This window comes from Salpingoeca rosetta (genome assembly GCF_000188695.1).
Source record: "Salpingoeca rosetta unplaced genomic scaffold supercont1.1, whole genome shotgun sequence".
NCBI lineage: Eukaryota > Choanoflagellata > Craspedida > Salpingoecidae > Salpingoeca > Salpingoeca rosetta.
Genome location: NW_004457740.1, coordinates 711,587 through 736,586, shown reverse-complemented (window position 1 = coordinate 736,586; position 25,000 = coordinate 711,587). Strand labels below are relative to the sequence as shown.

The 25,000-nt window shown below is 57.3% G+C and overlaps 6 protein-coding genes across 7 annotated transcripts in view; 3 read left to right on the top strand and 3 right to left on the bottom strand.

Moving 5' to 3' along the window:
- The window catches only part of PTSG_11553 (uncharacterized protein), a 5,707-nt gene extending 4,708 nt beyond the window's left edge, over window positions 1-999 (bottom strand). Inside the window, exons 1-3 of the mRNA XM_004998653.1 lie at window positions 820-999; window positions 490-570; window positions 1-200 (exon numbers count right to left, since the gene is read on the bottom strand). The exon at window positions 1-200 is cut by the window's left edge and continues 36 nt beyond it. Of these exons, the coding sequence (XP_004998710.1) occupies window positions 1-200; window positions 490-570; window positions 820-868 (330 nt within the window). The 5' untranslated portion in view covers window positions 869-999. The remainder of the gene's footprint in view (window positions 201-489; window positions 571-819) is intronic.
- Window positions 1,000-1,134: 135 nt separating this feature from the next.
- Window positions 1,135-5,541, bottom strand: PTSG_00157 (uncharacterized protein). The gene has a single exon (XM_004998652.1). The coding sequence runs from the start codon at window positions 5,504-5,506 to the stop codon at window positions 1,241-1,243; it is 4,266 nt and encodes a 1,421-aa protein (XP_004998709.1). The 5' UTR covers window positions 5,507-5,541; the 3' UTR covers window positions 1,135-1,240.
- A 241-nt stretch (window positions 5,542-5,782) lies between these two features.
- Window positions 5,783-10,753, top strand: PTSG_00156 (riboflavin biosynthesis protein RibA; the record flags this gene model as incomplete). Its single annotated transcript, XM_004998651.1, has 6 exons — window positions 5,783-5,908; window positions 6,170-6,270; window positions 6,590-7,097; window positions 7,583-7,650; window positions 7,955-8,177; window positions 8,504-10,753. The coding sequence occupies 6 exons, from the start codon at window positions 5,783-5,785 to the stop codon at window positions 10,751-10,753; spliced, it is 3,276 nt and encodes a 1,091-aa protein (XP_004998708.1).
- A 573-nt stretch (window positions 10,754-11,326) lies between these two features.
- On the top strand, window positions 11,327-16,529 carry PTSG_00155. 2 transcript variants are annotated; one of them, XM_004998650.1, is made up of 7 exons: window positions 11,327-11,552; window positions 11,832-11,989; window positions 12,679-12,710; window positions 13,102-13,828; window positions 14,239-14,533; window positions 14,744-14,891; window positions 15,351-16,529. In XM_004998650.1, exons 2-7 carry the CDS (start codon window positions 11,984-11,986, stop codon window positions 15,727-15,729), a joined length of 1,587 nt encoding a protein of 528 aa, XP_004998707.1. In that variant the 5' UTR covers window positions 11,327-11,552; window positions 11,832-11,983; the 3' UTR covers window positions 15,730-16,529. The 2 variants fall into 2 exon arrangements, with proteins under 2 accessions (XP_004998707.1, XP_004998706.1); XM_004998649.1 differs by lacking the exons at window positions 11,327-11,552; window positions 11,832-11,989 and adding an exon at window positions 12,085-12,189.
- Window positions 16,530-16,668: 139 nt separating this feature from the next.
- Window positions 16,669-20,446, bottom strand: PTSG_00154 (uncharacterized protein; the record flags this gene model as incomplete). Its single annotated transcript, XM_004998648.1, has 10 exons — window positions 20,219-20,446; window positions 19,745-19,867; window positions 18,569-18,643; window positions 18,316-18,395; window positions 18,025-18,125; window positions 17,730-17,826; window positions 17,416-17,485; window positions 17,217-17,264; window positions 16,984-17,070; window positions 16,669-16,788 (listed from the first exon to the last, which is right to left on the bottom strand). The coding sequence occupies exons 1-10, from the start codon at window positions 20,438-20,440 to the stop codon at window positions 16,669-16,671; spliced, it is 1,023 nt and encodes a 340-aa protein (XP_004998705.1). The 5' UTR covers window positions 20,441-20,446.
- PTSG_00153 (calcium-transporting ATPase type 2C member 1) overlaps window positions 20,443-25,000 on the top strand; it is an 8,524-nt gene continuing 3,966 nt past the window's right edge. The window contains exons 1-12 of the mRNA XM_004998647.1: window positions 20,443-20,881; window positions 21,074-21,163; window positions 21,290-21,367; window positions 21,605-21,668; window positions 21,822-21,886; window positions 22,132-22,238; window positions 22,528-22,636; window positions 22,872-23,026; window positions 23,253-23,359; window positions 23,663-23,778; window positions 23,957-24,582; window positions 24,741-24,816. Of these exons, the coding sequence (XP_004998704.1) occupies window positions 20,696-20,881; window positions 21,074-21,163; window positions 21,290-21,367; window positions 21,605-21,668; window positions 21,822-21,886; window positions 22,132-22,238; window positions 22,528-22,636; window positions 22,872-23,026; window positions 23,253-23,359; window positions 23,663-23,778; window positions 23,957-24,582; window positions 24,741-24,816 (1,779 nt within the window). The 5' untranslated portion in view covers window positions 20,443-20,695. The remainder of the gene's footprint in view (window positions 20,882-21,073; window positions 21,164-21,289; window positions 21,368-21,604; window positions 21,669-21,821; window positions 21,887-22,131; window positions 22,239-22,527; window positions 22,637-22,871; window positions 23,027-23,252; window positions 23,360-23,662; window positions 23,779-23,956; window positions 24,583-24,740; window positions 24,817-25,000) is intronic.

Below are 25,000 nucleotides of genomic sequence, written 5' to 3'. Positions count from 1 at the left end.
GTTGACCACGAGAGGGACGTGCTGCCCAAGGGCTTTGTCAGCGCGGGCCTGTAGGGAAGGGCCTTGCTGCCGCAGCGCATGCTCAACGACGCCTGCTTCGCGCGGCAGGGGCGGGAATTGGCTTGCGCCCGTGTACGTGATGTGCACACCAGCGGGGCCGCTCGGCTGCACTGCTGCGGGGCCATAGGGTCCTGCTGGCGCTATCAAGCAAGCACAGAACCGAGGAAGGTGTGCATGAGAGAGCGTGCATAACGGAGAGAGAGTGAGTGTGTGTGTGTGTGTGTGAGTGTGTGAGTGTGTGTGTGTGAGTGTGTGTGTGTGTGCGTGTGTGAGTGCGTGTGTGAGTGCGTGAGTGCGTGCGTGTGTGAGTGAGTGTGTGTTTGTGTATGTATACATGCTTGCATGCGCATGTGTGCGTGTTGTCTTCATGATGAAAGAGGCAGAATTCTTCTGCGGATACAACCGCGTGCATGCACTGAGAAGACTCACGAGCGTATGAAGGCGGTGGCGCCTGCTGTGGCGGTGCCTGAGGAGGATAAGGCGATGACGGCGTCGTTGTCGCGTGCCCAGCTGAAACAAACCGCGCACGTGAGTGGTGAGCAGTAAAGGGGAGGGGAGGGAAGAGACGCATAGGCAGATGGACAGAGAGCGAGACACAAACAGACAGACAGACAGACACACACACACACACACACACACACACACACACACACACACACACACACACACACACACACACACACACACACACACACACACACACAGACACACAGACACACAGACACGCACACACACACACAATCCCCAGTCCCAACTCACCAGGTGGGGGCGGGCGAGTTGGTGGTTGCTTGGCCTTCTCGGAAGACATGGCTGACGGCGCTGATCAGCTGATCAGGGAGGGTGGGTTGATGAACGGGATGGATGGGCAAGCAAGCAAGCAAGAGAGAGAACAAGGTGGTTGATGTTGATGGTGTGTGCAAGCAATGCAAACAAACAAGAAACTGATTGCTCATCCGATTTTGCTTTGCTCGCATCCATTGATGACTCATCATGTTCTGTATTTTGATCGAAACCAATCGCACGTCACGTCGTGCCAAACAAACAAACACGACATACGCGATGTTGTCACATCATGAAGACAGCTGTCTTGGAGTCGTGCGTGGTCTCGTGGGGCGAACAAACACTTTGGCAGCAAGAAGATGCAAGCCAGTGCCACACATCGCCCACACAAGCCACTCCCCTACCACCACGCCTTGTCTCTGGCCTTTGTCTTCTTCCTTTTGCTCTTCTGTTTGCGCTTTCGGCCACTGTCGTTCGCTCGGCCGCAGGGCGCCATCAGGGCCAGGACAGCCGTCGACGTGTGCAGGTGGTCCGCCTGCAAAATGGTCTTGTCAACAACCGCGCTGTGGCTGAAGTGCCGGTGACGGCGCTGGTGTTTGCCTGACTGCTTTGTCTGCACATCAACGACTAGCCCAGCTGGCTGAAGCGCACGCTGACGCCTCTCGCTGTCATCAGCCAGTAACGTGTGTGGTGCGCGTGGTAGCGGTGTCTCGTGTAGCTCACTGAGCGCGGACAACACTTCGCCAGGTGTCATCTCTTTCACACCCATGGAAAGCGCCTCATGATCCAGGACCACTGGCGTCCCTGTGGCCTCTGCGGCCTGCATGGCCTTGGCGCGACCTGTCTCTGACTGCTGTCCCTCAGGCACTGTCGGGCTTAGCAGCGGCGTGCGCTCGCCGCCGTCTACCTCTGCAAACACGTCCTCCTCCTCCTCCTCCTTGAGCGAGGCCGCGAGGTGCTGCGCGCGCTGGTGTGCTTGTGTCTCATGGTTGCGCACCGTTGAAGTGGTGCGGTTGCCTTGGGGCTCCCTTGCTCCGTCCACCGTTGGCTCGTCCTTCACATGTCCTGCTTGCTCGTCCGCGCGCGCCCCCCACAGCGCTTCAGCCATGGCGTGGCGCGGGTCAGACGCAATCGTTGACACGTCCAGTGCCTGCCCATCCAGCTCTACAGTCACCTTGGCGCGCTTGGTGTTGGGGTGCGGGGGAGACTGCGAATGCGTGCGTGACGGTGCGACGGACCGTCTTGTAGGCACGCCGCGACTGCCGCTCCTGGCATCCCTTCGCGCTGCAGACGCTGTTGACGTGCCGGTGTTATGATGGGATCGACCCTGGTCACGATCATGATGATGGTGGCGGTGGCGGTGGCGGTGGCGGTCGTCGCTGTCGTCATTATCATCGCGTTGCTGGCGCACGTAACGAGTGTGGGCATCATGGTGAGCACGCCTGCTTGAACTGCCTCTCGTGCCGGGCCTGCTGTGCCGATCACTGACACTGCTGCCACCACTGCCGCTGCCCTGTGTGTCATCCACGCTGTGGCGCGAGCGACTGCGCCTTGAACGCGAGGGTGACGTCGGTGCGATGGGCTTGTGCCCGTGCTCGTTCGCGCCAGTAGATAGCCGATGGCGCACGTTGCCAGGGATACCACTACCGCTACTGTCCACATGCATGCCAAGGCGGGTATGGATTGGGCGGGAAGCCGTGCGCTGGCGACGATTGCTCCGCTGCCCGTCCCTCCCAACACCATCATCATCTTCATGGCCGTGGTCGTCATCATCAGCACCATGAGGGTCGGCACGACGACGACGATCACGGTGTTCATAATGATGGTGGTGGTCGAGGCGTTGGTGAGCACGCCCTGCCCGCGGCAGAGTGGACGACTGGTAGTCCATCACGTGGTGATCCTGGTTGTTCTCTTCCCCTTCCTCTTCCTTGATGCCGAGTTCAACTCGGGCCGCAATCCTGCTGCGCACGCGCGTGTGGGAACGCAAGGCTTGGCGCAGGTCGCTGTCGTCAGTGCTGCCATCGTCACTGCCGCACACAGCGACAGCAGCAGCAGCAGCAGCAGCAGCAGCAGCAGCAGCAGCAGTAGTAGTATTAGTAGTAGTAGTAGTAGTAGTAGCAGTAACGCCTCCAGCTTCGGCTTCGTTGCCTGTCCGCTGGCGTAACTGCCGGCGTTTGGCAATAAGGTGGCGTAGATCCTCTCGAATCAGGGTTTGGTCCTGCGATGCGCCGTGACCCTCTTCAGACAGACGGTCGTAGAGTGGGCGACTGGCCCTGTTGTCCACATTGCCGCTGTCCTCAATGCCTCCGACTCGTCCCGCAGCCACCACATGACGCTGTGTCACCACCGGTTTGCCAGCAAGCGCCTCACGACCGTGGCCATCATCACTGCCATCACCGGCACGGCTGTCCCGCGCCCATACCGGCGGCTGGCTGTCCTCCACTTGAGACCCGTCATCGTCGTCACAATGGCCACTGCCCTCATAGCTTTCATCAATACGGTCGCTGCCATCAGCGCCGTCGTCATTGGGATCAGCATAAACTTTGTCATCGTCATTGTTGTGGTCGTGATGGCCGTGACCATGGGTGCGTCCTGGCTCATCGTCGGTGTCAAAGTGTGTGGGCGCGTCCCCACCGTCCTGCTCGATGTCATCCGACATGCCGATGTCAGAGATGTGATGAGCACGTGCTCTCTCGGCACGTTGTTGGCGATGCCGGCGCCCCATGGTACCAGAGTCCTCACCACCGCCGTACTGATGGTCTTCGCGGCAAGCAACAGCAGGGCGCGATGACAATGTGCCCGATTCTGCTGCTGCTGCTTCACCTTCTTCTACTTCTGTTTCCTTCCGCCTCCTGTGTTTCTCCCTCGTCTTTCCTTGACGCGGGCGAGGGGCGGCCGTGTGTCCCTGGTCACTGCCGCTGCCAACACGCCCCTGCATCACGCCCGCGCCTGTGGCTTGCGCATGTTGCGCTGTCTGTTGGCGCCTGCGCGGCCTTTGACCCGTCCTCAATGACACTGATGACGCTGATGGCGATGGTGGCGAGGACAGCGAGCGTCGGTGACTGTGGGAGTGAACCTGGCTGTCGGCTGCGTGCGTCGCTGCCGGTTCGTCATCATGGCAGGATGGAGGTGGTGATGCTCGTGTGGGTGATGGCCTCGAGGGTGCACCCGCAGCGGTGATTGGCGGCGCCGATGCGGGTGAGACCGATTGCTCGCTTATTGTGTCTGCATTGGACGCTCTGGCAGCGTCTGCTCGGTGTTGCTGCTGTGTGCTGAGGCGGGCAAACACACTGCGCCTTCGCTGCACCTGTGCGGAGCTTGGTGGCCAGTTGGTTTCCGCCTTGTCTGAATACACGAGTGTTGGGGCTTTGCTGGTGGGCGGCGACGCAGCCTGGACAGGCGGCCCTTTGTCGTCGGCACGAGTGTGCTGATCGCCCCTGCCCTTTCCAATGGCATGTTCGGCGTCACGCCCCGCGCCCCGCGTCCTTGCAACCTCGCGCAGCGTCGAGCGGCGATGGCGTACTCGCTGCCGGCGGCTGTGTTGGCGCGTCGCTCCGTCACCATCATGATCGTCACCGTCACCACCATGATCGTCACTGTCACCAGCGATGCGATGGCTGCGACTGCCACCACCACCAACACCGTCCTTGGAACTTGCAGCCTTGGCAGCATCCGCAGCAGCATCAGTAGTGAAACGGCGACGCTTGTCTCTGCTGCCGTGGGTGTTGTTGCCTGTGGGGTGTGTTTGCTCCATACGTGCCTTGACTCCGTGTGCCCGCTCCTGGTGTGCGTGGTGTGCTTGGTTGGGTGGGTGTGCGCCACCCCTCTTCATAGAGCTGGCAGCGCTGTGGGGATTGCCAAGGCGGTGCTTCACGCCGGTTGGTGCCTGTCGCAGAGATGGTGCCCTGTCTCTCACCGCAGGGCTGTCTTCACGCAGCTTCTCTTTGCCGGTTGAATACTGCGCTTGAGCACGAGTGCTTGTGGCGTGGCGTGCTGCTGACGAGCGTCGCTGCTTGCCACCTGCACCCCGTGTGGGCGTTGCGCTGGAGTCCATAGACGCTGAGGACTGGTGTTGGTGGTGGTAATGTTGATCGCGGTGTTCTTGCTGCTCCCGAGATGCGGCAGCAGTGGCGTCCTTGTCAGTCGCTGAGGCGCGGGCGCGCGGCGTGGGCACGTGGTGCCGATGCGACGGCGTCGTGTTGCGGTGTGAGCTGCGCCTGCTGGCTGACTGCACGACATGTGCATCGCCCCGTGCACGCGGTGTCGTGTGTTGTGGGTGTGATGAGGCCTGGTGTGGGTGCTCTGTGTCGTCCTGGTGGTGTCGCTTGTGCGGTGCTTGACGAGAGGGAGACCTGCTGTGAGAGGAAGGCCGGTGCCGTGCTGTCGTGTCCGATGCGGAACGTCGCTGAGAATGTGCTCTCCTTCGTCGTGACGGCGAACGCGAGCTTGAGCGCGAGTGGCGAGGTGCTGATAGTGACCCTGCGTGCGCATGGTGAGGCTGCTCGTAGCTGCTGCGGCGTCGCTGATGGTGGTGATGGTCTGCGTGGTAATGGTCTGTGTGGTGAGGGCGGTCATGACGATCACGGGGGCGGGAGGTGGGGTGGTGTTGGCGCGGTGGTGATAGTGGTGATGATGTTGGTGGTGGTGGTGATGGTGCGTCCGCCATCGTGTGTGTGTGTGATTGTTGTTGTTGTGGCGTGGTGGCGTGGTGTTTGGTTGTTGGTGTGTTCCGCAACAACGGCAGGTTTGCCCTTTGACAAAGTCAAAAATGACTTGCAGCAGTGGTTGGAAGGACTTGTTGGCTGCAACACAGCGACATGCCGGCAGTGCTTCCTTCCTTCCTTCGTCTGCCTGACTTGACTAACTGGCGTCATTTCGCGACACGTTTGAGACTTGACACAGCGCGAACTAAGGAAGAAGTGAAGACGCAAACAAAAGAAAGATGGAGGCGCACACGGATAGGGATGCAAGCTGCTGCAACACCATCACGGAAGCGCTGGCAGCGCTGCGGCAGGGAAAGCCCGTCGTGGTGATGGACGACCTTGACCGCGAGAATGAGGCATGTCGTGTGAACTGTGCTTTTGGTGTGTGTGTGTGTGTATGTGTGTGTGTGTGTGTGTGTGTATGTGGGAGGGGTGTTGCTTGCGTTTGCTCTGTACAACGCACACACACGCGCACACGTATACACACGCACACGCGCACGCACACACACACACACACAAACACGCACACACACAAACACACACGCGTGCTCTTCTCTTCTGGTGTTCTTACATTTCACATTCGTTGTCCTCCTCTTTCTCCTCCCTCTTCTTCTCCGCAATGCTAGGGAGATTTGGTGGTGGCAGCCGAGTTTGCCACCAAGGAGTCACTGGCGTTCATGTGCCGTCATTCGTCAGGCCTCCTCTGCGCTCCCATCACCGAGCAGAGGTGTGTGTATGTGTGTGTGTGTGTGCGAGAGAGAGAGAGAGAGAGATTGGTGCATGCACTCAAACGACTCCACGTACGCTTTCCGGTTGGGAAACACCGCGTAGCGCACTCTCACTGGCACGCGCACACGCACACACACACACACACACACACACACACACACACACACACACACGCACATACACACACACACACACGCTGAAACGCACATGCACATACACACACGCTGAAACGCACATACACACACATACACACACGCTCAAACATACACACCCACGTATCAAAACATCCCTGCCCCCTTAATAAAACACCACGATAGGGCGCGGGAGCTTGACCTGGCGCCGATGGTGACAACCAATACGGACCGCAACAGCACCGCATTCACCGTGTCCATCGACGTACTGGAGGGAACAACGACTGGCGCATCTGCTGGGGACAGGGCCCTGACGGCCCGCGCGCTCACCAGCGCCTCCGCTACCCCAGCCTCGTTCTCACGACCCGGGCACCTCTTCCCGCTCGTCGCACGCGATGGTGGCGTGCTCGTGCGCAACGGCCACACAGAGGCATCGGTGGATCTGTGCCGCTTGGCAGGGCTGCAACCGGCGGCAGTCATCGCAGAGCTCATGCACCCATGTGGTGACATGATGCGCTTCGATGCCTGCAGGCAGTTTGCAAGCACCCACGACCTCCCCATCATCACCATCGCCGACCTTCAGGTGTACGTGCGTGACCAGCAGCAACAGCGCCAATATGAGGAGGCTACGGAGAAGCAGGAGCCTGGCCACACTGCTCTCAACACCAACCTTCCAGACTCCGTCCTCGTCAAGGTGTGTGTGTGTGTGTGTGTGTGTGTGTGTATGCGTGAAAATGTGTGTGCGAGAAAGCGTGGTCGTGATTCATGCGTACATGTACATGCGTGGGCCAGCCCACACAATCCTGCGTATCCCATCTCGGCGTTCTCAGTGCCATGCTTTTCCATTGCGTTGCATGCAACAGCTTGTGGCAGAGTGTGAGCTACCGCTGGACTTGTCTGCAGCCGTCGTGGCGCCAGACACGACATCGCATGATGCACACGCAACTGCCTCGCAGTTCACATGCAAAGTGCGTACATGCACTCGTGTGTGTGTGTGTGTGTGTGTGTGTGCGCGCGCGTGTGTGTGTGTGTGTGTGTGTGTGTGTGCGTGTGTGTGTGTGTTGCGGTTTGGTTGCTGCATTTGAAGCTCGGGTTTGCTCTGCCATTTTGCTTCCCTTTATTTGTTCTCGCAACTGATTGTGCGGTACGACGATTCTCTCTTCAATGCACACGACACAGGTGTACCGAGAAGTGGGCACAGACCTTGAACACGTTGCTCTTGTCAAAGGCGACATCGCCAACAAGCCGTAAGCAACCCACATGTGCGCTGTGCTTGTGTGTGTGTGTGTACGTGTACGTGTACGTGTGTGTATGTGTGCGTCTGTCTGCCCCCATCGCACACATGCACACACACACATATGCACACACATACACACACTCTCTCTTCACATTTCCTGCTTTGCGTGGTGCATTGCTTCCTTCAATGTCTTTTTCGCTCATGAGCTCAACAACGCACACCCACATAATCTTTTTCCCATTCGTATCTAACCCACCCCCTCCCACCCCACGTGCGTGCATGCATGAACGCACACGCCCATTGTCATTGTTAAGGGACGTCTTGACACGTGTGCACTCGGTGTGCTTGACAGGCGACGTGTTCCACAGCCTGCGCTGCGACTGTGGGCCCCAACTGCAGGCGGCACTTGCACAGATCGATACTGCTGGGTGTGGGGTGCTGGTTTACATGCGTGGGCACGAAGGTCGCGGCATTGGTCTTGGCAACAAGATCAAGGCCTACGCCCAGCAGCAGCAACATCGCCTCGACACGTACCAGGTATGCATCTACTGTGCCCTGTCTGACATGAGAGCGGTTGTGTGTGTGTGTGTGTGTGTGTGTGTGTGTGTGTGTGTGTGTGTGTGTGTGTGTGTGTGTGTGTGTGTGTGTGTGTGTGTGTGTGTGTGTGTGTGTGTGTGTGTGGGTGGGTGGGTGTGGGTGGGTGTGGGTGGGTGTGGGTGGGTGTGTAGGTGTGTGTGTGCGTGTACGCTACGGAGATGATAGTTTCGTCGACGATGTGGGGATCTTCGATGCTCATGTCTCAACACACACACACACTCACTCACCCATTGACATACACACACATGCCATTTGCTGCGTTTCAGGCGAACGAGTCGCTTGGATTTCCGTCGGATCTGCGCACGTACGAGATTGCCGACGCAATTCTGCACAGCCTCCGCCCAGCCAGCGTGTGCCTGCTTACCAACAACCCACTCAAGCCCACCGCCCTGGCTCGCGTGCGTGTGTCACACGTCAAACAGCTGCGGCTCGCGCCGTCTCTGACCAGCGCCGCGTACGTGCTGGCAAAGCACAAGCGCGAGCAAGAGATTGCCACTGCTTTGCGCAGTACAGTCGTTGGTGGCAGCGCTGGGGACCTTGCGGCCATTGTCGCAGACGACAACTGCAAAGACACACGCAACAATGACGGCAGCAGCAGCAGCAACAACAACAACAACAATAGCAGCGGCAACAGATGTGTGGTTGACGAGGACCATCTGCACGATAGCAGCCGCGGCTCTACAGCATCTCCCAACACCAACGCTTCGTCCCCCACGCCAGCAAGCACACCCGTTGCATCGATTGGCGGTGATGTCAGCGGCGTTGCAGTGACAGTGTCCAGCGCAGTCACCAACGCAAGCTGCTTCTCCAACGCCAACAACGTTACCACGAGCAGCATCGACACCACCACCACCACCACCACCACCACCACCAGCGGCAGCAGCAAGGGGTTGCTCGCGTCATCGCCGGCATTGGAGCTGCCGCCACATGTCCTGGATTGCCTGCAAGCAAACGCGACGCAAGTGCCAGCGGCCGTTGACGAGCTGTTCATGCGGCGCGCGCTGTCCCTGGCGCGGCTGGGCCGTGTGAGCGCGCCGCCAAACCCTTGGGTTGGCTGCGTGCTTGTTCGCGACGGCCACGTCATCGGCGAGGGCTACCACCGGCGCGCTGGCATGCCGCATGCCGAGATTGAGGCCATGGCCGACGCCGTGCTGCGTGCAGGCATCGACATCATGGAGCACGGTGGCGCCGCTGCTGCTCTCGCTGACACGCCGTTTGCGGCCTTTGCCAACACGGCTGCCGCCCAGACGCACAGACTGCTGCAGCGGGGCAAGAGCAAGCGTGCTGCGAGTGAGGCCAAGTCCACCACTGCGAAGACCCCAAGCGCATGCACGTTGACCACTGCTACGGGTGTGGTGGAAGCGGTGCGAGCTGTACTAGCTGGCGCCACGGCGTACGTCACGCTGGAGCCCTGCCACCACCAGGGGCGCACGGGCCCATGCGACCAAGCCCTTGTGCAGGCCGGCGTTGCACGCACGGTGATTGCGGTCACGGATCCCGACGAGCGGGTGTCTGCGCGTGGGCTGGCGTTTCTGCGCTCGCGTGGCGTAGAGGTTGCCACGGGCGTGTGTGGGGCGGAGGCGGAGGCGCTCTTGGCGCCGTACCTACACCAGCGGCGCACGGGCCGACCCTTGTGCGTCATCAAGACTGCGATCAGCATCGACGGGCGCGTGGCGTGCAAGGACGCCACCTCCAAGTGGATTACGGGGCCGCTCGCTCGCGCGCGCGCACACAAGATGCGGGCGGAGTCGCAGGCGGTGTTGTGTGGCATCGGCACGGCGCTTGCCGACAACCCAACTCTCAATGTGAGGCTTGCGCTGGCCTCGCTCCCGCCCGGAGAGCGCGCTGCGTTTGCACCTGCCATGCATGCAGCTTCACCGTCGCCCGTGACTGTCGCTGGCGCGGGTGCACACTTCGGAAGGGGGATGCCGCTTGTACGGGTGGTGCTGGATGCAAGGGGCCGCTTGTTCGAGGGCCGCCTCCTTGACACGTCCATTGCGCCCACCATTGTGTACACGAGCCGCGACTGCTCTGCACAGGCGCTCAAGACCTGGGCCGCGCATGGGGTGGAGGCTGTGGTCGTTGACACAGCTTGTGCCAGTGGTTACGCTGGCGCTTGTAGGGGCGTTGACACTCGTGTTGGCGGTGACGCTGCGGCGCCAGTGCTGCTGGATCTGATGCAGGTGCTGCGCGACTTGGCCAAGCGCGGTGTGCTGCAAGTGCTTGTGGAAGGCGGCGCGCAGGTGCACTCGTCGTTTGTGCAGCAGGGGTTGGGCGACCAGCTTGCGGTGTTTGTGGGGCCGAAGCTGCTTGGCGGCACAGCTGTGCCCTGGCTCCCTGACGAGCTGGCATCCACCATGGCACACGCGCGCACCTACTCGCTTGTGCGCGTGGAGACGTTTGCTGCCGCTGCACGTCAACAACAGGGCGACGGCACCGACAGCAGCGAACACAAACAGGGCAAGGAGGTGTCCACGGGTGGCGACATTCTCTGCGTGTATCGCAAGGCTGATTGATGTGTGTGTGTGGGTGTGTATGTGTGGGTATGTGTGTGTGCCTGTGTGTGTGTGTGTGTGTGTGTGTGTATGTGTGTGTGTTCGTGTGTTTCTTCCCCACTTTTTTCCTTTCCTCCTGTTTTCCTGCTGTCCTGTTTTCCTGCTGTGTTTTCTTCCTTTGCTTGCTTGTCCGAATTTGTTGTGTTTGGTTGTGTTCGCACCCCATACTCGCATTTTGCATGTGGCGTGCAGGGTTGTGTGCGGCCGTTCGTTGGCATGAGAACGAGAATTTTTGAATATGTTGATACAATATTCGACATAGGCGGGTCATGGAAGTGAATCCCATGTTTTGCACCACCATTCGCAGACTCGAATCCATCTAATGTCCCCGCAGTTCACGTTCACGCGTTTCAGCCTAACGGCAACCAACAGCTGCTGCAGTGCTGCATGATGCCATTCGGACCATCCTTCGCCACCGTTCCGTTGCGTGTCGCACGTTGTTGCGGGTTGGGTGTGCCATCGCGACGGCATTGGTGGATTTCCAACAACGAAGACCCAATTCCTATTCTTGCCTCACGATTTTCCTTTTCTTGCTCTTGCTTGCCGTTGTTCTGTTGTTGGGGGATTCGTTTTGGTTTGGTTTGTTGTTGGTTGGTTGGTGCCTTTGTTTGTTTTGTTTTTTGGAGTTGGTGTTGGGTGAAGGCACAACCAATGCTGCATAGGTGAATGTGCACGCTGACGGATCGATGCCAACCCCTTGGCCCGCAACGCATTCCTCCGAACCCAAAGGCAGGCAGGTTGCGCTGCCTGTTTAAAAGAGGTCGGCATAGATGGGAGGGGCAGCTGGTTGTTTTGTTTGGTTTTGTGTTGCTAGCTTGCTTGCTTGGTGTTTGTCGTTTGTGAGAGCCAACAAGCAACAAGCAAGCAAAAGGAAGCAAGGAAGGCGTGGTTGTTTGCTTGTTGTTGTGGTTGCAGGCCAGACCGTCTGTCTGTTGTGTTGGCTCACATTTACGTGGCTTTTCTTGGTGCTCGGCCCCTTCTGCTGTGCCTGTTGTTGCCCTTCCACCCACCCCACCCCACCTTTTTGATTTTTGGTCAGCTTCATCACTTGCGACACGCAGTCAGCACGAACCAGCCATTTCTCTTGTTGATCGCAGCAGCCAGCAGCAGCCCTTATTGACCCAGCACTCCCTCAACTGAACACACGCCCAACCGCCGCACCGACCGCTGTGCCTGCCTCCTTCAACGCAGATGGAGGTTCGTTGCTGCCGTGCCGTGTGTAGAGATACATGTGGATGTGCTCGTGTGTTGAAACCTCCGCCTTGAACCTGAGCTAGGGAAGGAGGGGGGTGGGGGCTGCGAGGTGCACCCACAAACATGCACAACAAAGAACAACCAAAGAATCACCAAGCAAACCAAGCAACCAAACCAAACACGTACCCCACCAAATGTGATGGGTGCGTGTTTTGGTGGTGCATTGCATGTGTGATCACCATTGGTCGGGGAACCACCCCTCTCCGCATTGTCTGTGTTCTGTGTTGTTCTGTTGTTGGCGCTTGCTTGCACCTGCGTTGTGCATTCGTCCGTCCGCCCGCACCTCAAACACCATCCAACCATCCAACCAACCACAAAGAACGGCTTGCGTTTGTCCCCTTCTTCCCCTGTCAAGTGATTTGTTTGCATTGCATGGCAGCATTAACAACCTCGCTCACCGTGCCTCGCTTGCCTCCTCCTTTCTTGATCGGTTTCCTCCCCCCCCCCTTCCCCCTCTCCTCTCCCGGCTTGCTGTTGCTGTTCCGCCGCGGCACACACCACCATTCCCGCTCTTTCAAATGGATCCACCACCAACCGCGACCAAACACGGTCAATCTGGGTGGCTGCCTCCGCTGTTCAATCATCAACCCGCCCCCTCGCCTTCTCCGCCGTGCTGCCGCCCCAAATCAAAGCTGTCGTCATCCGGAACGCCAAACTCTGCCATGTAAGCATTCACAACTCATGCATGCAATCCTGCGGGCCGTCAGCCTTCCACGAAACGATCCAATCAAATCCACGCACCACAGCACTCAAGAATGCGTGCCTCCCACGCCACAGCACTCGGAAATCCAACACACACCAGCGTGCTACCAACTGTGCATACACACGCACACGCACACAACACACACACACACACACACAAGAACACGCACGACACTACACACGTCAGCGTCTTTTCAATCCCTTCCTCACACAGAAGAGGACCAAGCTCTTGCTTGTTTGCTTGTTCGTGTGATGTGACCTGGTTTGCGTGTACCAGCTTTACTCATCACACGGCGCGCTTGGTGCATGCCCTATCATCACCATTACCACCAATCCACATCACACGTCAAAAGGTACCGACAAGGGAGGAAAGCACCTGCCAACGAGATTTCCTTCCCCACACCAGCCGCCCAACGCCCTGTGCTGCGCCCGCCATTCCTGAGCCAAACCAGAGCCCGCGGTGACTCGAACGCCAGCACCAGTAGCTCAAGCACCGCCACAACCACGAACACAAGCTCAAGTAGCGGCTGGACATCTTCCGCCAACTCGTCCGTGTGCACAAGCACATCAAGCAGCACCACAGCAAGCAACCGCGGAAGCTTCTTGACATACAACGGCTCCAACAACAGCACCAGCAGCCCCCTCACCCACATGATGAACACCGCATCCAACCCCACCAAGGAAGGCGACAACGCTGCCATGCTGCACACAGCAGCAAAGGAGGCAAACACGCTCGAACCGTCCCCGTCCATGTCCCAGGAGCAAGCGCCATCGAAGCACGACAAGGTGCCTGCTCGCAAGGGCTCGAAGGAAAGCCTGTTGCGCCTGCTGGGTGGCGATGAGCCCACACACCAACAAAGCCAGCAAGAGCCGCAGGAACAAGACCAAGAGCCAGGCCAGGGCGGCCGTGCAGACAAGGCGCGGGACAGCGAGGAAGCCGATGAAATTGCAGACACGCTCTCTCCTCTCACCATTAGCTCACCGTCGCCACAACGAGAGGGCCGTTCCCCCCGCAGGCGCGCTGTGCGTGCACCCAGCGCGTTCTCCAGTGCGCCCTGGTTTAACCGCCGCGCACCGACGGTACGACACTCGCTGTGTGTGATGGTGTGTGTGATGGTGGTGTGTGTGTGTGTGTATGTGTGTGTGCGTGTGTGCGTGCGTGCGTGCGTGTGTGTGTGTGTGTGTGTGTGTGTGCGTGTGCGTGTGTGTGTGTGTGTGTGTGTGTGTGTGTGTGTGTGTGTGTGTGTGTGTGTGTGTGTGCATCTGATCCACCTGCTGTTCTGAAATCCCCCCAGAAAGCCATTGCCAATAATTGCTTCCTTGCTTGCTCGCAACAATTTCACCTCAACCCTGTGCCTGCAAGCAACCAAGCGAGCAATGGCTGGCTGTTGATGAGTGCTTCTCGCCGCTGCCCTCACTCACCCGCACACCTTTACCCCTGCTGCTGCCACTCCTCGTGGTGCCCCTGTTGCTGGCTTGCTTGCTTTCAGGAGCACGAGCCCAAGGCGCGCCGCCGGTCGCAGTCGGAGCCACCAGCCATGCGCTGTACGGACGCGCTCGCAGCCATCCCCGAGGCAAGCGAGGAAGAGGAAGAGCGTGCGCAGAAGCAAGCAGAGGAGGAGGAGGAGGCCCGGCAACGGCAGCTGGGTGGACTCAACCTTGCTGGTCACCGCGCTGGCGCGAGGGCCAACATGGGCATGGGTCCACACGGACGCCACCCCGGACCACCCGGCATCGGGCACCGCGGCGTTGGATCGGACACCAACCTGCTTCGACCAAACCCTGGTACTTATGCCGTCATCCTTTTGTGGTTTCATTGCTTGCACTGCACTGCATTTCTTGCTTGCAGGCAAGATAGGCCCGTCGTTTTGCCTGATGCATGCACGCCCGTCTGTAGGTCATATGCCATGACATTGTGCGCACATTACCTGTCACTCGTCTCAATCTCACACCGATTCTTTGCCGCCAACCGTGATGGATGGATTGACACACAAGACATGCGAGCGCGCAGCCAGTCGCTTGATTCCAAGTCTCGCCCGCGTGTCCGGCACCGCAGTCCCCTTGGTGGCACGTTCAACCCCATTGGCGCACCCGCCCCTGGTCGCCCGCGCTCCATCAGCCCGTCACCGCTTAAGCAATCCAGGTGCGGTTTTGTTATTCGCGCAGGTGTTGAATATACGTGTGCGTGTGTGTGTGACATGTGTGTGTGTGTGGTGTGTGTTTGCGTATTGTGTGTGATGTGTGTTTGTGTATGGTGTGTGATGTGTGTGTGACATGTGTATGTGTATGGTGTGTGATGTGTGTGCGTGCATGTATGTGTGAGTGAATATATGTACATGCGTGTGTGTGTGTGTGTGTGTGTGTGTGTGTGTGTGTGTGTGTGTGTGTGTGTGTGTGTGTGTGTGTGTGTGTGTGTGTGTGTGTGTGTGTGCATGTGCATCAAACAGGCGCGTTCCCTGGAGTTCTTGGTTCAGGTTCAAACAAAAAGAAGCCCACCACCACCACCAGCCTCATTGCTCACGCATGACGCATTCACACGCTCACTGTGTACCAACTCGTCATGCCCACACCTCCTTGCTTGTCACATCACCACGCTCTGCAGCCGGCTGAAGAATGCAGTGACGCTGCCCACGTCGCCTTCCTCGTCACCCAGCAAGCCCACATCCGCTGTGTCAACCAGTGGCCCTTGCAGCCCCGCCAGCAACCCGCACACCCGGCCCCGCGCCGCCACCACTGCCGGCCTGATTGGTCGCCCCTTGAGGCCTTCCCCTGCTGCAGCCGCGATGAAAGCCACGACCAAGACACCACCCCCGCCAACGCAGTCGCAAGCAGCGTCAACGCCAAAGTCACCGCTGCTGCTTGCCCTGAGCCGCAGCAACCCCACCACGCCCGGCACCCACGCTGGCGACGGCGACGGCAATGGTGATGGCGAGGGCACGCGAGCCGACGGTACCAGATTTGAGTTTCCACGGCAGATGTAGTGGATGGGTCGATGGGAGTAAGGAAGAGTGGGGTGGCTCTTCGGAAGAGGAAACATCATGCAGCAGTGTCCTGTGCGTGCGTGTGCATGTGTATGTATGTGTGCGGGGATGCGCACGAAGAGGGATGTGTACTCAGTGTTTACATCGTGTGTTCGGTGTGTTGTGTTTTCGAGCGGTTCATCATCATTATGTCTGTCTTCACTTGTGTCTGTGCCAGTCTTTACCAGTGCCCTCTCCCTTGCGCTTCTGCGTCTCTGTGATACTGAAACGATTTATTTACCGTCCTACCATCGAGTCCTTGTTCTTTCGTTGTTCTGTTGTTTGATAGCTTGATTGAATGCACGCTCACGCGCCAACAGACTTATTTCCTTACATCTGTGTGAGCGTGAGCTATTCAGCTTTGTATGGTCACGAGTGATTTTAGTCAACATCACACCCTTCACCGCAATGCTGCAGCTGGTGGTGCTCGTGCCACTTCCAAAGCTGTTGCTGCGTGGGACTGTGTACCCGTGGTGGTTTGTGTATGATGTTGTGTGTGTGTGTGCGTGTGTGTGCTGAGTGAATTATTTGCCGTTCTCGTTTTGCCACTTACGTGCCATGAATCGTACCTCCCTGCTCGTCCTCGTTTTTTCTCTCTCTCTGTCTCTTTCATATTGCGTCACATGCATGCATGGGTTGTGTACGTGTGTTTCCCTGTACTAAGTCGTGTTTGTCCTCGTTTAGTTGCGCGTCATTTCTTGCGTCGTACTCGTAGTTCTTTTCGTCTCACAAATGCCCGTCATTACAAATGACAGCCTGAATGCTGTGGAGCAATCACGCAGGCAGACAGACACCCACGCGCGCGCGCACTTGTAACCACCATTCCCTTTCTGTCGGTTTCTTGGACCGCACAGCAGTCCGGGCAACCTGGCGCCGTGCATTGTGCACCTGGGCGCGTGTTCACTGCGCATCAACCAGGGAGAGGTCATTGACGGTGAACGCTGTGCGGCACGTCGGGCAGTTGGCCGTTCCCGATAGCCACGTCTCTGGGCGCCGCTGGTCCTGTGTGCTCACAAACCACTGGACCGCACACAAGAGCGCAGTTGCAGGTGATGGGGCACGAGTGTGTGAGTGTGTGTGTGTGTGTGGTTTGTTTAAGTTGTTGTGTAAGTTGTGTAAGTTGTGTAAGTTGTTGTTGTTGTTTAAGGTGTTGTTGTTGTTTAAGTTGTTGTTCGTGGGAAAGGGGGAGCAGGTGCATCACGCATGGCTGCGCACCTTGCCAATGCAGTCGAGGCAGAACATGGGACGGCAGAAGCAGTCGCCCTCGGCGCCTTCTATCGCTGTTCGCCGCACAATCTTCACCTGTGGTGTGCGTGTGTGCGTGTGTGAATGTGAGCGTGTGAGTGCGTGAGTGAGTGAGATTGACGTGTGCGGTTTGTTGTGTTGTGACATAGCAATGGCAATGTCCTTCTCAATGCGACGACCAGTGCACGTGGGTGCAAACGTACGTTTGGTTGCGCCAGATTGCACCCCACGCACACATCATCCTCCTCAAGCTGGAGAGCCATCGACGGCAACAATCACAGATGAGCGTGGCAGGTGAGCGTAAAAGGGGGAGCGAAGAGTAGCATTCAAACCGACACACACGCACGCACGCACGCATTCGTACAAATACACACACCCAAGCACACACACACGCACACTCACCTGGCTGTGGCGTCCAGCATAGCGTGGATTGGCTTGCACGCGCTGACTGAAAATGGCCAGGAACTGATCACTGTCGATGCACAACACAAATCGCAGAGTAAGGACAGTGGTAGCGGTAAGCAGCTGAACATGGTGGGCTGGCGCATAAAGTAGCCAGGTGACTCTTCACCATCCCGTCATTGTGTGTGCGTGTGTGTGTGTGTGTGTGCGTGCGTGTGTGTGTGTGTGTGTGTGTGTGTATGTGTGTGTGTGTGTGTGTGTGTGTGTGTGTGTGTGTGTGTGTTTGTGAACCGTGTTATGGCTTGCGCAGCAACCTGAGAGATTGACGAATGATGAGGTTGCGCGAGTTTCGAATGCGAGCGGACAACTTGTCTGAGAGTGTCTGGTAGTGCTCTGCATCCAAAATCATGTCTGCAGCAGAGGCCGGCGGGACGAAAATGAGCAACGATCGTTACTTTATCGAAAGCCCAGTGGATGTGGTACAGGTTGACAGCGATACATTGTGTCACACGCATCAAACACGCGCACAGAGGAAGGGAGAGGAACACACACATGAGCCCATGCATGGTTGTTTGGGCAATCAGTGCTTGCAGGCAACGAGAAACGCACCGAATGTGTGGCAGTGAGGGTTGAGCGATGTGACGCGGATGCGAACCATCTGCCGTCGCTCCAGGGAATTCAATTTGGGAACGTCACGCGTTGCCACCAGCCTGCATGTGTGTGCATGTGTGCGAGTGTGTGAGCAAAACGAAGGAGGATTGTGAAGTAGAGGGAAAATGTTGAGTGTGCAGCAGCGGCGCTGTGATAAGCGCATGTGTGTGTGTGTGTGTGCGTGTGTGTGTGTGTGTGTGTGTGTGTCGACACGGCATTTGCTCGTCTCATCTTAGGTGTGTTGCTTACGAGAGGTCAACGTCTGACTGCAGGGCGATGTCGAGGAGGTAGATGTTGGTTTGCAGGATCCACGAATCCGTCACCGTCACCTGGTGGCGGCAGTTGGGGTCAAGCAAGAGCACACGCGAGGCAGGGAACAAGCGCGAGCATCGGTGAGAACAGCATGCAAATCAAACCGGGAAAGCAAATGACAGACAGGCAAACAAACAGGCAGGCAGCGAAACAAGCAGGCAAAGCACAGTCATCAAGCGCACACACTCACCCGACTAAACCCAGTTGTGACAGACACTTTGTCAATGTGCCTGAACTCGGCGGTGATTGCCCGCTTCACGCGCTCCTGATATGAAGGTTGGAGTGTTGTTGCAGTGAGGCAAAGCGTGGCAAATCATGGATATGAGGGCCGAGCGAGCAGGGCGAGTAGGGTGATGCGACCAAAACACCACGCACATACACACACGCACACACACACACACACACACATACACGCACGCACGCGCGCGCGCGCACGCACGCACGCACACACACACACACACAAGCGTATATTCGGTCTCATGTGAGCGTGCATGCGTACGTTGACACAGGTGAGCTCACCCAGTTTGTTGGATGATACCATGCCAACGTGCGGCGAGTGGGGTGAAATCGATGCTTATCCCTGTGGTGTACAGGTTGCAACAGCACAAGCGACGAGCCAACAACGTGTCAGGCTGAAAAGAGAGTGCGTTGCACACAACACACACACACACACACACACACACACACACACACACACACACACACACACACACACACACACACACACACACACACACACACACACACACACACACACACACACACGACTCACCACGACTAAGCTGCGGCCAGTCCCACACAGCACCGTGTGTCGATGCAGGAGGGTGAGGGTAAGTGCAGACAACACCTCTCTCTCTCGCATGTGTCATGCTCTCTGTGAAAAGATATGTGAGTGTGCATGCGTGCGAGAGAAGTGAGAGTGTGGTGCTCTCAGCAAAGACAAACTGGAATGCGAGGCTTGTTGTTTTTCGTGGGTGCTCCAGCAAGACAAGCTGGAATGCGATCTGGCAGGCCTGTTGCTTCGTTGAACGGCCACCCAAAATGCGCACCACCAGCGCTCTCCTATTCACAGCTGCGCACACACGCACACCTCCCATTGCGAGATGTGCACACATGCACACATACATACACAACCCACCCACAAAACACACCCATGCACACACACACACACACATCCATACACAACCCCCCATGCACACACACACACCCATCCATACACAACCCACCCACAAAACACACCCATGCACAACCCACCCACAACACACACACACACACACACACACACACACACACACACACACACACACACACACAAAACACACCCATGCACATACGCACACACACATATGAACACACATACACACACCTCCCATGGGCGAGATGCACGCTCGATGCGCCAGACGCCAAGGGCGTAGATGAGCACCAGAACGCCGTGTGTGATGAGCGTGGCGATGGTGCGGCGCATGTGATACTCCACAAAGTGCAAGCCCTTTTGCATCGTTGACAAAGTGCAAGCCCTTTTGCATCGTTGGCAGTGAACAAGAAGAAAGCATGGCGAGGTCAGCCACTGACTTCTCATGAGGAGGAGCGTGCATATGTCTTTGACGTGGTACCGTCCAAGAGCGCACACACACACACATGCGCGTGCACGAATTGCGTACACAAAGCACAAAGCACAAAGCTCGTACACCACACGAAGCAAACACACACAGACACACACAAACAACTGACACACACAACTGACACACACACACACAAACAACCGACACACACACACACACACAACTGACACACACACACACACAACAGACACAAAACAGACACATGAACCCCGACAAACCTCAGAGCCGAGCCATGTCCTCCAAATGCCGTCAATGTGAAGGCCCAGCTGCACGATGGCATCTGGTGGCAGGGCAACACATGCCGCCAACAACCCATACACCACCGTGAACCACGGCAAGGTGGTGCTGTGCTGCTGCATCCTTCCCTGTTGCTTGCTTACTTGCTCGCTGTCCTCTTCCGCTTTTCTTGTCAACAAACAGCAATTCGCCAATTGCACCATCAGGTCGCATCATGCAATTGGCAAAACTCCCACATCATCCTCAGCGCGGCAGCACACAAACTGCGCACCTTCTGCACACACAAAGCAGCAACGGCGCACGTCGTTCGCCACAGCACCCCACGCCACAAGCAAGCAAAACAAGCAAGCAAGAGCGAGCCAGCGAGCTGCCGCCACAAGACAGACAGCATTAACACGAGGGTCTAGACAGCTGACGTTGGCAAAGTCACAGCTGTGTTGAAGAAGAAGAAGAGGGGCATGTCGCTGGAGTTGGGCAGCGAGCGCGCGTGCCGCCAGCCGATAGCGTCAGTGCTGGCGCATCTCGAGGTTGACCCCAAGCATGGGCTGAGCGACGCTGAGGCAGAACGTCGGCGCCAAGTGTGTGGCAGGAACGTGCTCCAAGCAGCCGACAAGGAAAGCTCATGGAAGCAATACCTCGCACAGGTACTGAAAATAATGCGTAGTTGCTTTTTTCTCATGAAATAGAGTATGGCTCCCACCCCACCCTCGCTACACATGCCATTCAAACGTACGCTCACCTGCAATGCCCTGTGTGGATGCACCACAAACACAAACACCCACGCACACACACACACACGTACACACACGCAACCACAAACACTCACACACACACAGTTCAAGGAGCCGCTCAACCTGCTCCTGCTGGGATCCGCAGCCATCAGCTTGTTGATGGGCCAGTACGATGATGCGTTCAGCATCACCCTGGTGAGAGGAAGCAACCCAGAGATGGATGGCTGCGTGATTGCGCCATGTCGTGAGTGATTGCACCTTGCCGTGACTGGCCCATGCCTGCGCCGCAAACCTCACATACCTCACCATTGTGCTCTGCAGGCCATCGTGATTGTCGTCACCGTCGCCTTTGTGCAGGAGTACAAGAGTGAACAGGCCCTCGAAAAGCTCACAAAGATGGTACGAGCCAGCCACGCACGAGACAGTGTGCGCGTGTCCTGTGTGTGTGTGTGTGTGTGTGTGTGTGTGTGTGTGTGTGTGTGTGTGTGTGTCTGTGTCTGTGTGTGTGTGTGTGTGTGTGTGTCTGTGTCTGTGTGTGTGTGTGTGTGTGTGTGTGTGATACCATGAAGTTAACCTGCACTTGCCGGGTTTACCTCCACCCTCATACCTGGTTCCTTGCACCCGTCACCTTGGCAGGTGCCCCAACATTGCCACTGCCTGCGGGATGGCCAGAACAAACTCCTCAGCGCAGACGACCTCGGTTCGTGATGACCTTCCTCTGTGTGTATCAGCTTGTGCCAATTTACATGCGTGTTTCCACTAGGACCATGTGTGTGTGTGCCGATTGCGCCGTGCTCTGCTGCTGCACTGTGTGCCTTACATGTTCCCTCACATGCCCACTTCCCAATGCCAGTGCCCGGCGATGTTGTTCTTCTCAGCACGGGCGATCGCGTTCCCGCCGATATGCGACTTGTCCAGGTAGTGTGCACGTGCTCACCCTGAACCAAACACACGCGCATCTCTCCATGCTCATTGCCCGCCCGAGTATGGCTGTTCTTGAGTGTGCAACAAACGTGCAACACATGCACCTCGCATGTTGCCTTTACCATCCACCAACGTCACCAATCCCTACGCCATCTTCACATGTGTGTGCATCTGTGTGTGTGTGTGTGTCTGTGTACCTGTGTGTGTGTGTCTATCTATCTGTCTGTCTTTGTGTGTAGGCGACAGATATGCTGATAGAGGAGTCGAGCCTGACGGGCGAGGCGGAGCCCTGTGCAAAGTCCAGCGCAACCCTCGCAGCCGCAACAGAATACGAACTCGGCATGCGGTGCGTACACGCGCACGTGACTGTGATTCTGTGTGCGTGTGTGCGTGTGCGTGTGCGTGTGTGTACTGTGTGTGTGTGCGTGTGTGTACTGTGTGTGTGCGCGTGTGTGTACTGTGCGTGTGCGTGTGCGTGTGCGTGTGTGTACTGTGTGTGTACTGTGTGTGTGTGTGCTTGTCGGGTCTATGTGAACTGTCTGTGCACTACCACTTGGCAAAGTGGCTGCCTGTGCATGCGCATCTGAGAGTCTTCACACCCCTCTCCATTCAACCTCTGCTGCCGTCACCACCAGGACGAACATGGCGTTTATGGGGACGATGGTGCGTGGTGGCCGCGCTGTCGGTGTCGTCACAGCAACCGGTGCACACACGGAGTTTGGTCTCGTCTTTGGCATGGTCGAGGTGAGCAGCAATGACACACGCAACATGTGCTGCGCGTGTGTGTGTGTATGTGTGTGTGTGTGTGTGTGTGTGCGTGTGCATGCGCAACGTGCGCCATTGTGTGTGTGTGTGTGTGTGTCGTGTTCATGCGCGTGTGCGTGCGTGCAAACGTGCGTGATTGTGCGTATGCGTGTTCTACATCAATGTCTACGCTTCTCATGAACGCGTGCTTGGTGTTCCATGCGCACTCTTGCAGTCTGTCGAGCAAGGCAAGACGCCTCTGCAAGAAAACATGGAGGAGCTGGGCACCAAGCTGTCCTTCATGTCCTTTGGCATCATTGCGTTTATCGTTGTTGTCGGGCTGCTGCAAGGACGAAACATCGTGAACCTCTTCACCATCGCCGTTTCACTGTCAGTGTTGTGCTCGCATGACGTGATGGCACCTGATGCGATGCTGCGCCTTTGCCTGTGCACTTCCACCGCTGCCTTCCCCTTCATGTTTCATCTGCAGCAAACCCCTCACCAATTCCCTTCATTCGTGTGACACGTGTGCGTGTGTGTTTTTGTGTGTGTGTGTGTGTGTGTGTATGTGCGTGCGCATGTTTGTATGACATCTTTGTGTTTCTCTTCACATTAGTGCGGTGGCTGCGATTCCGGAGGGGCTGCCCATTGTGGTAACAGTGACGCTGGCGCTCGGTGTTCATCGCATGGCCAGCAAACACGCAATCGTCAAACGTCTTCCAGGTACACATCCATGTTCACGTTCATGTTTACGTTCATGTTCACATCCATGTTCACGTTCATGTTCACCTTCATGTGTGCATGTGTGCATGTCATGTGGCGGTGGAGAGGGCTGTACATATCGTTGTTGCCTCTGTATGGTGCTTGATGCACTACGAGCAGCACGTGGAGTGCGCTCGAGGCACGACATTACTGCCATCTTCATTGAAAGCGCTCATGAATGCCCAACGCTGTCCACACACACACACACACACACACACACACACACACACACACAACATACACACACACACACACAACATACAGCTGTTGAGGCGCTTGGGTCTGCGTCTGTGGTGTGCTCTGACAAGACGGGAACGCTGACGGCGAACAAGATGGTAGCCAAGGTCGTGTACGATGCTGCACACGACATTCACGCGCAGGTGCGGCAAAGATGGTGTGTGTGTATGTGTGTGTGGGTGTGTGTGAGTGCATGATATCAGAGCAGGAGGCCATGTATCTGCACTGCACGTTCCAGGCTGTGATCTTTCCTCTTCCTCACACCACCACCACCACCACCACCACCACCACCAACATCCCTTCCTCCCCGCGTGTGTGCAGGTGACGGGGAGTGGGTACCAGTTCAGCGGACGGGTGATGCTGGGTGACCGGCCCGTGTCCATCAACACGCCAGCAGCAACAACCGTTGCAGCAGCAGCTGCTGCCACCGCGAACACAAGTACACTGCCCATGATCACCATCACACCCACCGCCACTGCACCGGCATCTGCACCATCGCCATCGTCATCAGCAGCAGCAGCAGCGGTGAAAACAGCGTCATCAGCTGTCGAGGGCGCCGCGGTTGCGCCGTTTGCGTCTGTGATTGAGGCCGCGGTGCTGTGCAACAACGCTGAAGTGCACACCGATGGCACCCTCATTGGCCAGCCGACAGAGGTAATGGCGCGCTTGTGTGTGTGTTTGTGTGTGTGTGTGTGTGTGTGTGTGTGTGTGTGTGTGTGTGTGTGTGTGTGTGTGTGTGTGTGTGTGTGTGTGTGTGTGTGTGTGCGTGTGGCCATGTGTGTGGCTGTGTGCCCAATGTGTGATGGCCGCTGTTGCTCCTTGTTTGCAACCCTTTCGCCACTACTCACCACGATTACTGCCGCCGCCATCACCAACACCGCCACCGATGTGTTTATCTTCACACCAGGCCTTGTCGCAATTGCAGATCAGCCACGCGAGGGCGTCAAGTCAGTGCACGTGCTTACATGCATTCTTGAACCGTAGTCCTACAGATGTTCTCACGCACGTCCGTGTGTGTTTGTGTTCGTTTGTGTGTCGCATCCCTTGTTTCGTGTCTCTCACAACACGTCTTTCCCACTGTGCTGCCTGACACCGCCTGGCACAGGGAGGCCGTGGCGACGCTGCAGCGGAGTGGCGTCATTGTGATGATGATCACCGGTGACATGCGCGCAACTGCAGAGGTCTGTGCCTGTGTGCCTATGTGTGCCCGTGTGTGTGTGTGTGCCTGTGTGAGAGAGGGAGTGTGTGTGTATTGGAATGGGCACATGGGTAGCGGGCAAGTGTAGAACATACCTTCAGCACTTTGGGTCGTTGTGCATTCGACTCACGTTCGTGCCTGTGCGCGATCACTGCGTGTGGACGTGT